Genomic DNA, 12749 nt, shown 5'->3' with positions numbered 1-12749 from the left:
CTACCAGGTTTGATTGATTTAAACCTTAATGTTTTGAATATTCAGAGTTATTAACAAAATCTGGAACAGGCATAGTTCGGAGGCTTTACAATACCATTTCATCAACCACAGAAAAACATAGTTTAATATAAAGCTTAATAATAATAACGGAAACAATAACACACTAAACCCTATTACATTCCTACCTGTGTATGAGTTAGACACGAGTGCGCCGTGTGCCTATAAGCTTCAGTGCAGTGCGGCATGAGAGGAGGATGTGCGGTAACGTCACAGCTCAAACCCTTCCTGTGCATGACCCCTACTGTGTATTCTAGTATCCATGGTTTTGGCTACCCCAGCGGCCTGCTAGGTACTGTAGCGTGCAGACTTCGACTTGTACCAGGACTGGAGATGAGTACCAGTGAACAAACAGAAAATTAACTACACGACTGTTTTTCAAAGTGGTAGTTAAAACTTCGTGACTGTAGCTCATGTATAGATGCTTGTACACGTTATACCACCCAGCAACAAAAACGTTTACACAGCAAAGTTAGTGTAGCGGAGAGAAGATACAAAAATTATGCCCTCACTTAACTTCTTATGCTCCCCTGAAGTTTCCTTTTTGCATTTATTCATCAGCAAGGTCAGAGCTTCTCTGTACACATCAGGATTTTAAGGCAGTCATGATATCTGACAGGCAAAGTTCACAACAAACTTTACTAGAGATATATTTCTTGCAAAAAAATAAAAAATAAAAAATAAAAAATAAAAATAAAAAATTATTTAAAAAAAGGCAGTGTTATCATAATAGATACTCCCAACTGATAAAAAATCCTTTGCCAAAATACTGCCACTGTAAGCTACAGAAATCTGTTCTTTTTGTGTGTGTCCCCGAGTGCACACACACACACACACACACACACACACACACACGCACAGAGTTAACGTAGCTGTTCAATATTTTGAGAGGTGGTCGCATTTATCAAAATAAGAAAAACAAGTTGAAGAAACATAGGTTCACAGGAGGGGCAAGCCATGACAACCACCCAGGTCAATAAATTTCATCGCACAATGTTTGCAATGCAGACAATAGAATGTTGCTAACCGGTGAACACTGGCTGCAGGCTTTTGGTCCACTAAATGTATACACATTCATCGGATTCAACTTAGGAAAGGTGTTGCAAAATTGTGCAATGTGTTTGAAACAGACAGGAAAATATGTGTAAGCTATAGGGAAATACAGATAACAAAAAATATGGATAAGAACAAAGAAGGAAAAATAAGAAAGGGAGGGCTCACATTAGGAAGGATGTAAAACAGTGATGTAGTCTACTGATTCCACTGTTCAATCTATATGCTGAAGAAGTAATGAAGGAAATAAAAGGAAGGTTCAGGAGTTGGATTAAAATTGCAGAGGAAGAAAGGATACCACTGTTAAGATGAACTACGATTAGATCTAGTCGATGGAATGAACAGTCTAATGAGATAAGAATACAGACTGAAGGTAAACCAAAGAGAGACTACATCAAAGAGGAGTAGAAGAAATGAAATTGGTTATAAACTTAACATCAAAACTGGAGACCATGAAGCAAAGTGAAGGAATACCACGACCTTGTAACCAAACTAACACGAGGTGGACAAAGCAAGGATGACATAAAAAGCAGACCAGCACTCGTAAAGATGGCATTACTTGTTAACAGAAGATCGCTAGAATCAAATATTGGCCTTAACGTGAGGAAGAAATTTCTGAGAATGTGCATTTGGAGCATAGTATTGTACCTAACTGAAACAGACTGTTGAAAACTGAAAAAAGAAGAGATCAAGTAATGCAGACATGGTGCAATAGGACGATATTGCAAATTGAGTAGACTGGTAAGATAAGAAATGAGGAGAACATCAAAAAATAACTTCTACTGAGGCAGCTGTGGAGGGTAAAAACTGTAGGAGAAGACAGGGACTGGAAAACACTGAGGTTGCTTGTCCATAGCAGGTGTATGGAACGAGTGAGGCCTTCCAATGTTTTCCTTTGGTGATGTTAGGGAACATATCTCTGAACAACTTATCAAGCAGTGCTCTACGTTGTAGATAATTTCATGCACACATTACTTCCATTTGCTGAACTGTAACACAAAATGGTACCTACTGTACCAGTTTTTCAGTAGTAGGATTCTATTACTAACAAATGATTGCAAACTGAAAAGAGAAAATACTGAACCATTTGTACATAAAAGCGGTAAAATGACAATAAACACTAAAGTGAAGTCATCTGTCTAAGTAGGTTGGATGTCACAGTACACGCCCAGAGTTGTGAGCAATTTATCATACAATAACACATGTTTCAGTGAAATTACAGAACACAAATCAAATCACACATCTGACTGCAGACCATCTGATGCTCAGACTAAGTGTACTGAGAGTGCTAGGTTACTGAAAAATGTCAAAACACTGTTGATGAAGCACCAATGCAATCACTATAAACCTATCTGCAACCAAACACCATTTAGCCCCTTGCTTGAATGAGTATTCACAATCTTTTTCAACCTTTCAAAATACTCAACTTTTTTCAACACTCTGTGTGTGTGTGTGTGTGTGTGTGTGTGTGGTGTACGCACGAACTTTTTCTGAGGTATTGCATGTAACACGTTTGGTTAAAGTCAAAGACAATAACATAAATACAATAAGACAAAATAAAATTATTTAACACACAGTGCTTTTTAGTGGTACATATGAAACTACATGCTTTCAGCATATGGCACATTCATTCAGAAACACAACAGGTAAATTCCTCAATCTATCCCTTTCTAAATTGAGGGTTAACACTTTTTTTTCGCTGAACCTTTCAATTACAGAAGCATAGGGAATAAGAAAGTTTTCCAAGTTTTCAATATATATGTCTTTGCAAATAATTTCTTTTGATTTGGGAATTTTCAGTAAAGATGCACATGAAATGCATTTATCAAGCGACAGACATGGCCTATGGAGCTAAGACACAATAATAATTAAAGGAGCAGTTTCAGCAGCTGAAGCTTAAGAGGGGAAGAGGGCAAACTGACTCTGCACAGATTACTGTTGGTTAGATACACCAGACTCCCCAACTGTAAATGTCAGTTTTCTACCAGCACATGCAATTTTGTTTAATAAAACTGCAGTTTTTTCCTACTTAAAAATATTACAAGAATACAAGGGTCTTAGAAGATCATCAAACATGCAGATAGCTCATACTGACTTCTTTCAAAACAAATACCAAACAAATATGCAAGCCCTCAAATTATATTTTCAGGCAGATTACTGAAATGAACGTTTTGGCATATAACATGCAGTGTTTGCTGTTGCTAAACAACGTGAAATGAAAAATAATTGCAATCTTATCAATCACTTTTATTACACAAAAAAAGAAAGAGACAAGTGGAACATGAGCACAATAATACTGCGTTTGAGTACGAACAAGTTACTTCCAAATACAAAATGTGAAACATGTAATATCCATCAGTACTGAGCTACCATATCGTTACAAGACAAAAATAAAATTTCACACATACAAGCGTAACAAAAGAAAGGTAAAACCAAAAACTGCTGACACTCAAATAAGACATAAACTGCTTACATAGCTCAAAATATTAAATGCCATAAATAATCTTTCAAATTATCAGCAAAGTTACGAAATGTTTTTAAATTACAGCAAAAATTTACACAAAATATTTTCTCTCTTAGGTAGCTCCACCACTGCTCAGTCAGACTTTCTACCAACGTCAAGTGTAAAACTTAATGCAAATATCTAACATTGTTAACAATAAATATATCCATAACTAATAAACAAAATCACAAGTTCATGTGCAACAGGTAGCACAAACATGTAGTCAAAAAAATGATGCTAATATAAAGGGGGACACTGCCACTGGAGCACGGGAGCTTGTGACCACAGATCTCTTCGGACGAAAACTACCGCATAATGTCTCAGGGCTGATTCTCTTTGTGGAATGAACTGATACAACTTTGCTCTATTGGTCCACAGTAACTCAGACACGAGTACCCACTTGCAGCATCAAGTTTCATAAAACTCAAGGAGGTGAAAGAAACACCTCGCATGTTCCCTAATAACTGAGTAGCCTGTGCACAGGTATATACAGAATCCTATGCAAAAATCAAATACAGCACAGATACAATACTGTTTGGGCTACTTCGCTTCAGCTAAAGATGTTTATCACCTCTCATAAAAGCACAGGCAGAACACAGACAGTTACTGAAAATTTCCTGTCCAAATAAACTGGGGGGGTAAAAAAAAAAAAAGAGGTGCACAGAAATTGTTGTTTCAACCTGCATCACAATATTTGCAGCAGCATGTATTTCTTTTGACACAATTACAATGAATTATTTTTGTTTATTTCTAGGCGGTAGCTGAAATGTAGTGAAAGATAAAACACAAAAGAGCATTGTTGGCAAGCATCTAGCCCGTTACCTGGTTGCACATCAGAACACATCTATTATGGAACAGAAGTATCCGACGCCAATGTATTTGCACGGCTATACAGCTTGACAACTGCCTGTGGGACTCTGCACATTTACAGGCTCTGCACGGGTACCAGTTCAAATGCATTTAGTGAGTTTCTGTCATATAACCCTAAAACCCTACAATCGAAGTCTTTGGTGCTGTTATACTGACAGATACCTCTAATGATATGCTTTCATTACAGATTAATGTCACACAAATAGGTGTCATCCATAACTTTGCGTTATCCCTTATAGGAGAAGAGTGGAAAAAAACAAACTGCGTACCACATCGTCAAACCGAACCGATACCTTACAACCACACCAGCAACATACAGCCACAGCTTCTTTTGCTCTCTGGGCAGTGTGGAAAACCAAACTTCTGAAATGATTTAGCACAGAGCCTGCACCCCTTCTGAGACGCAAGCTGTACTCGTGCAATCCGGCGTACGACAGTAAGACGTACGGGCCTATCGCTCGACCGACTGGCGAAGCGTCGCACACCCCAAAAAGCGACGGTGAATGACGTGACGTCACGTGGAAGGTGGGAATTTGTCATACAGTCAGAAAAAAGTTTCTCTCCACAAGTTCGCAGTGAGCACAATTGTAATGATAATCTGAGTCTTACAGATAATGCCACCCCGCCTTCTCTCCCCCCCATCTGGTCCAAATGTTCCTTTTAAGAATCACTAGTTCTCCACTTGCTCCCGAGAACAGCCGTTCCACCTCTCGTGCGGCAGTGGTCGTCGTAGTCTCCGCCCCGCGACTATGTCGGGGGTGGCGGCGGCCGGCTCCGGAAGCCTCCGGAAACCGGGGGGGCAGCAAAAGAGAGGCCCGGCGTGCACCACTCTCCGCCGGCAGCCGCCGTCTGTCAGACCTTGTGGTGGCGCATCTCGAACGCGTTGCTGCGGCCACCGTACGCACCCGCGTACATGTCGGCTCCGCGGCTGTAGTTGGCCGGTGGGGCGGAGGCTGCAAAAACGAGATAGGACGTTATTAATCTCCAAGTCTGTGTCTCTGCACTTTTTGTCATGCACAACATTAAAGGATGTGTGGTCAGGGAAGCAATTCACAAACACAGTACAGAAAAAAAAAAAAAAATGCAAAACTGACATCCCAAGGTACAAGAGGACAACAAAGTGAATGCTCTCAAACTTTTGATGAAGTTCCCTCTCTGCTAGATCGAGGCCATACAAAAATTTCACAATAAAGCAATATAAATGGCTGATGCAACACTCATGTTTCAATATATAAAGAATTTCGCTATACAAATACTGTTTCAAAGTTTATGTACTTCTGCAAGTGGTGATATCTCTATGGAAAAAGTTTATTTTAATTTTTAAGATTGTGACTGTACTCTCACATCTGATATGAGAAGTGTTGATTTTAGTGGTTAATATTGCAACTTTGTGTCCTTTTATTTGATGACACTACTGTTATGTACACATTAAAAAGTGTATTCCATAGAACAGGTTTATTCTAAATGATGTACCCCTTTTTCAAAAATTTGTATGTATTCAAGTACCAATTCAAAATAAACAAGCTTTACACCAATGAAAAGAGGAAGTTTCAAAGTTTTTGGTGGGCGGCTGTGGACAGGCGGTGATGGTTTCAGAAGCGGCCGGTAGAGTTCACGCGACAATAGGGCCATCATTCTGTTTCACTGTCAGTTGTGAGAGTGATGGCGACTGTGGAGCACAAGGTTTTCTGCGTTCTTGAGTTCGTGAGAGAACACACATATAAAATGTATTGAAGTTTGCAAGCTTCTGGAGCCAGTCACTCCTTCTTCTGGCAGAAGGGTTGAAGGAGAAGGAAGAGCAATGAAGGAAATGGAGTGGTGAGGTTTATGAAAAGGGGGTAGAATTTGGAAAAGTCACCCAGAACCCCCTGTCAGGGGAGACTTACAGGATACAATAAGAAAGAAACTCTACACAGTGTAATGTTTGCAACTGACCTTCACTGACAATAAGATCAATGTCAAGGAAAAGTGGCAGGGGATTTAGAATATAACCGTGTGAAATTTAATTTGGAGAATGTATTTAGAGATTCCAAGAATTTTAACATGGCAGCCTCACCCTGAGCCCATTAAGATGTCATCAAAGTGTCTAAATCAGACCATGTTCTGAAGGCTTATGGAATCTAGGAAAGTCTCCTCCAAGCGATCCATGAAAAGACTGGCATAGGAAAGAGGCATCCTGGTTTCCATAGCTGTGGCCTAGATCTGCTTGTATGTCTGTCACTCAAAGGTAAAGTATATGTTGGTAAGTATAAAGCTGATTAAGGTGAGCAAGAAATATGTCATATATCTGGAGAAATGTTCAGCAGCAGACAGCCCATGTACATGGGGGATGTTGGTATAGAGGGAGGTGGCATCACTGGTGACAAACAAAGTGTGCAATGGGAGTGGGATGGGCACAGATTTCGGAACTCTAGGAAATGGCGTCTATGGGTTGCAGGGGTTGGTCAGTCATGGCAGATATACGCTTGGTGGGTGCTGATCTTGATGGCATATGCTGTACCTGGATGTGTCATGCAGCTGGCATACATATTCCCATTGGTAAAGTAGCACAGTGGTAGATCCATGCCCGCTGTGAGGATGATGATGGAATCATCAACTTTTAGGGAACAAAGATCCTGGAGTTCTGTAGATGACAGTTTAGGATCATGTTGTAGAGACCTGAGGAAGGATTGTGATGCAGTGCTGGATGTGAGAAATTCTTGGAAGGCTTGTAAGGGATGCTTCTGAGGTAGCGGCGGTGGATCAAGTTGGGATCATGGTCAAAACTGTCAAAGGCAAGGTTCAATGTCAGGTTTGCTGTTGGTTTTGGGATTTGGTTGCAAAGTGATAGTCCCAGTTTACATTACATGTGAAGGAAAGTAGGCCCTTCACCCAAGTGGTATGATTAAATGCAGGTTTACGGCTGAAAGGGAGACCCTAGGATAATGCAGATAATTTAGGGGAGGGGTGGGGGAGGGAGGCTGCTTCAGATGTGAGGTTGGGAACACTATACTGTCATGACAGGTTCTTGTTGTTATTGATCGGGCAGGCAGTGGTGAAGACTGCAGGATGTTAAGGAGATTGGACAAGCTTGGTTTCTAGGAGAGGAGTGGGGAGCTGCAGAGGGGCAGGAAGGGATCACTACTGTTGAGGTAGTTTACGAGAAGATGGGCAGCTTTTTTAGGTGAAGTCTGGCATGTTGTTGCAGCCTGATGTTGGCTTGGTGGATGATATCATCCAAGGAAACAAGAGGGGCAGGTAAGTGCAAGATTTTGTACAAGGAGAGAAGCCTGGTGGAATGGAAATTGGCAGATAAGGCCTTTAGTTTAAGGATTAGCTTGATAAATGTGAGAGATTGCTGTATTTGAAACTGTAAAAGAGGCTGATGTAGAGTAGTATTACGTCCCAAAACAGGAACTTTCAATGTTAGGCCTTTGAGAGTAACTCCCAGGGACAAGCATGTTTCAGGAAACAGGATGTGGGACCTTAGTTTTGATAGTGCAAAAGCATGTTTTTTAAAGGAATGGATGTCATATGGGATGGGATTCACCATGGCAAGAGATGAGAGTTTGGAGTGCTAGAGATGGTGGGAGTGGCAAAAAGGAGAAGCAGAGAGTGGAAGAATGTAGAAAAACGAAATAAAAGCAAGGAAAAAGGGTGAGAAAATCAGAAAAATTCATACAGAAATTGTGGGAACAGACAAGGGTTGACAAGAGGCAATAAGTGGGTGAGAATTTCTCACCAGAAAAGTGGCCTATATGATACGGAAACTATGATTTGGAAAACAAAATCATGTTGGGAAAAAAACTAGGGAAACAAAAGAGGAAGTCATTGAAGAAAATGTAATCTACTGTGTTTGACACAAATAGGAGACAACAGTGAAAATCAATCACAGCTGCAGTCTGACAAAAAACAAACATACAACATACAAAAAAGTGAAAGTATCATGTATAAGCAAGGTAACTGGAGAGTGGGAAAGAAAACAGCTGTAAAATTTGCAAATAAATTTGCAATTTAACACGTCATTGTGCGTCCTATGGTGCAAGATGCTGTACAATACGGATCTTGTACAGATACCATTTGAGAACGGTTCAAAGCACCTTTCGTACAGTGGACCACGGGATGTTCAACTGTCATGACACAGCAAGCACACTGCCTGAAGATCAGGAATTGCACACAGTGTTGTCTACCGCAGCAACAGCAATTTCATCAACCACTTGTGGTGCAACCAGTCATCAGCTTCCCACAGCAACACCCACTTCTCCAGTTGATTCGAACTACTTCTTCATGCTCTGCATGGAGAAAGAGGACCCTTCCATAGCCCTTTCAGCTGATGATATTCTCGAAGTGCAGCTGCAGCATTACTGTTGTTTTGGTAACAGAGCTTCACCAACAATCCAATAATGCCCTGCTCCTTTTGTCCAAGCTCATGTTGACACTTCAACAAGTGCACTGCGACTATGACCGATCACAGCACCTGAACGGCGGTTCAGAGGCGGGCTGCTAGATACATTAACAGTAGGTTTGAACACTATGTAAGTTTATGGAAATGCTTTGTGAAATCAAATGGGAACCCCTGAATGGAAGGTGATGTTCTTTTGAAGAAACACTGTTGAGAAAATTTTGTTGGAACTGGCTGGTGGTGCTGTGACACATGGAAATCTGGACATTAATGTCACCAAGTTTGGTACTCTTACAGTAATTAGTTTCCATATTATAATGTATTAAATAAGGGAAGTTTAATTATAACCACAAGGTACATAAATGATTTGGCGGACAAGGTGGGCAGCAATATGTGGTTGTTTGCTGATGATGCTGTGGTGTGCAGTAAGGTATCGAAGTTGAGTGACTATACGAAGATACAAGAGACTTAGACAAAATTTCTAGTTGGTGCCATGATGGCGGCTAACCCTAAATGCAGAAAAATGTGAGTTAATGTGGATCAGTAGGAAGATCGAACCTGTAATGTTCGGATATAGTATTATTAGTGTCCTGCTTGTCACAGCCAAGTCATTTAAATATCTGGGCATAACGTTGCAAGCAAAATGCGACAGAATGAGCATGTGAGAACTGTGGTAGGGAAGGTGAATTGTTGACTTTGGTTTATTGGGAGGATTTTACGAAAAAAAGGTTCACCTGTAAAGGACACTGATGTGCCTATTCTTGACTACTGCTTGAGTGTTTGAGATCTGTAGTAGATTTGATTGAAGGAAGACATTGAAGCAGTTCAGAGGTGGGCTGCTAGATCTCTTATAGGTGGTTTGAACACAATGTAAGTTTATGGAAATGCTTTGGGAAACGGAATGGGAATCCCTGGATGGAAGGCGATGTTCTTTTACTGTTGAGAAAATTTAGAGAACAGGAATCAAAAGCTGACTGCTGAACAATTCTACGGCCACCAACATACATTGTGCGTAAGGACCACAAGGGTAAGATATGAGAAATCGGGTCTCATACAGAGGCATATAGACTGTCATTTTTCCATTGCTCTATTTGCGAGTGGAACAGGAAACGAAATGAGTAGTAGTGGTACAAGGTACCCTCTGCCACCCACCGTACAGTGGCTAGCAGAGTATCTATATAGATATAGAGATGTAAATGTAGATGTAGAAACAAATGGACACTCGGCTTTATACATATAGATTATTTAAAACTTTTTCATACAGCTGAATGTCCTCTAAATAGCAAGTTAGTTATACCACTCGATTTACAAAGTTATGACAATTTGGAATTTCATGTACACACATTCCCATCCTGTTAAAACTATGATTTGCAATGCAGAAAGGTAATAATTCACTCATGAAATACAGTTTTGTGAAGTTAATGAGTAGAAATTACTGAAATTGTAAATGGTTTAGTAGATAATAATCTTTCACATAAGACAGTAAACATTGTAACTTAAAAATAAAAGTCTCTGTACATGGTATTAATTAAAATAATCAGATACTTCAGCAAAAATTTGCATGTTTCAAAAATAACTGATCAATAAAATATTTTACAATATTTTGTGTGAAAAATAAAATTATAAAATTTTTTACATGGCTGGAGCAACGAGAAGAAAATCAGAGTATATTAAAAATCTGACTAGTATGCTTAAGTTTTTATGAATATGTAATTTTTATTAACTTTACAAACACATCTGTAATAACCTCTCCAGCTCTTTTCCTTCACCCCTCTCTCTTCCCCTTCAACTCTTCTGCCAGACAAAGGACCCACTGGCTCTGAAAGCTTGTAAACATTAAATCCTTTTGTGCGCATGTTCCCCTGTGGTCGTTGGGTGAGTAAATTTTTTATCTATCTATTTACACTGTAATAAGGAGTTTGGCTTCAGGGATAACTATGTTCTTATATAAGGACCTGTGCAAGGCCAAGCAGGTTGTGGTTGTGGTTGCTGTTATTGTTGTTGTTGTTGTTGTTGTTGTTAGTCGTACAGTTATGCGTTACATATTTCTTGTATTTTGTAGTCAACTGCAGTGTGGAAGACTGGATTTGAATTTATCAGTACAATTAAAATGGAATCAATGATCTCCAAAAATTTTGTATTTATTTGATTCACCTGGAAAGAGCAAATTGAAAAATGTATACAAACACTGTGACATTATTATTTCACAGTCAAGAACCTAGGAAGACAAGCATTAATGTTATTTTTGTTCTAGCGACATCAAAGTAACTGGTAGCATGGGTTGATACATCTTTGGTTGATGCGTCAACTAAATCACCAGAAAACTAGCACTATAATTAACATTTTTGAGAATGTCAGATACTTTTCCGTTACACTAATTGGCTAGAACTGTTGTATTAGCACACACAGTTTCCAAACAAAAATGTTTTACATTTTAATTTCACTTGGTTTAAGGGCTCCTGGGGTAACCCATGATTAGTTTCTCCATGTTCAGAGAGTGTGCTGATGCTGCAACTGTTTGTTTAATTAATTAAAATCATTACAGTTGCTGCTGACAATTTTACTGGGTCAACTACCAGTTATGGCCTTTACATTAGGCCATTTTCAAGTGGTTCTCAAAATCAACTTCAAATAATTTAAAAAAAGAAAACAAAGATTCATAACCACTTGAAAATGGTCTAAAGTAAAGACCAACACCGGTAGTGAACTCAATAAGTTCTCAACAACAATTGGATCGGTTTCCATTAAAATAAGATGTCAGGTGGAAGTACTACTCTGATACGAAGAGATCACTACAGGAGACGAAGTCGAGGTAGACCGACTGACTGACGACCCGAGAATAAATGGTAACAATATTAATTTGTACTATGGGCTACTGGAAGCAAAAGTACGTAGGTTAGGGAGCTCCTGGCTTACCTTTGGGAGCATAGTACTGACCTCTCCCCTCCCCGTAGCCGTGGGCAGGGGCTCGGGAGTGGCCCGAGGGACCCGACCGCAGTTGCGCCGGGTGGTGCGAGCCGACCGGCAGGCCCGCTGGGGGTCCCCTCTGCAACACAGAAGACAGAGCTGCAGGCTCCATGCAGGCTCCACATTTCATAACGAGGCAACACACTGCCTCCAGTCTAGAATCTAGAAAAGTTTGCATTCTGCTCTAAACTAATTTTGTATAACTTATATCAAAAACAAAGATTCCACGACTTACCAAATGGGAAAGCGCTGGTAGACAGACATGATAAAAAAACACACAAACACACACACAAAATTTCAAGCTTTCGCAACCAACGGTTGCTTCGTCAGGAAAGAGGGAAGGAGAGGGAAAGACAAAAGGATGTGGGTTTTAAGGGAGAGGGTAAGGAGTCATTCCAATCCCGGGAGCGGAAAGACTTACCTTAGGGGGGAAAAAAGGACAGGTATACACTCGCACACACACACATATCCATCCACACATATACAGACACAACCAGCCTTTAAATATGTCTGCTTGTGTGTGTGTGTGTGTGTGTGTGTGTGTGTGTGTGTGTGTGTGTGTGGGTGTGTGTGTGTGTGTGTGTGTGTGTGTATATATATACCTGTCCTTTTTTCCCCCTAAGGTAAGTCTTTCCGCTCCCGGGATTGGAATGACTCCTTACTCTCTCCCTTAAAACCCACATCCTTTCGTCTTTCCCTCTCCTTCCCTCTTTCCTGACGAAGCAACCGTTGGTTGCGAAAGCTTGAAATTTTGTTTGTGTGTTTGTGTGTTTTTTTATCGTGTCTATCTACCAGCACTTTCCCATTTGGTAAGTCATGGAATTTTTGTTTTTAATATATTTTTACCATGTGGAATGTTTCTTTCTATTTTATTTGTATAACTTATGACGTACATTCAGTGAACAGCAGGAGTACTGA

At 40.1% G+C, this 12749-nt stretch overlaps 1 protein-coding gene across 2 annotated transcripts in view; it reads right to left on the bottom strand.

Annotated features, from left to right (window-relative positions):
* Nucleotides 1-3336: 3336 nt before the first annotated feature.
* LOC126428102 (disintegrin and metalloproteinase domain-containing protein 10) overlaps nt 3337-12749 on the bottom strand; it is a 561823-nt gene continuing 552410 nt past the window's right edge. The window contains exons 14-15 of one of the 2 annotated variants that reach the window (XM_050090004.1): nt 11802-11910; nt 3337-5436 (exon numbers count right to left, since the gene is read on the bottom strand). In XM_050090004.1, the coding sequence (XP_049945961.1) occupies nt 5336-5436; nt 11802-11910 (210 nt within the window). In that variant the 3' untranslated portion in view covers nt 3337-5335. Of the gene's footprint in view, nt 5437-11780; nt 11911-12749 lie in introns of both variants that reach the window. The other variant, XM_050090003.1, reaches the window with a different exon arrangement.

This window comes from Schistocerca serialis, chromosome 12, assembly GCF_023864345.2.
Source record: "Schistocerca serialis cubense isolate TAMUIC-IGC-003099 chromosome 12, iqSchSeri2.2, whole genome shotgun sequence".
Classification (NCBI taxonomy): Eukaryota; Metazoa; Arthropoda; class Insecta; order Orthoptera; family Acrididae; genus Schistocerca; species Schistocerca serialis.
Note: the sequence above shows the minus strand (reverse complement) of the source record. Positions and strands in the feature narration are given on the sequence as shown.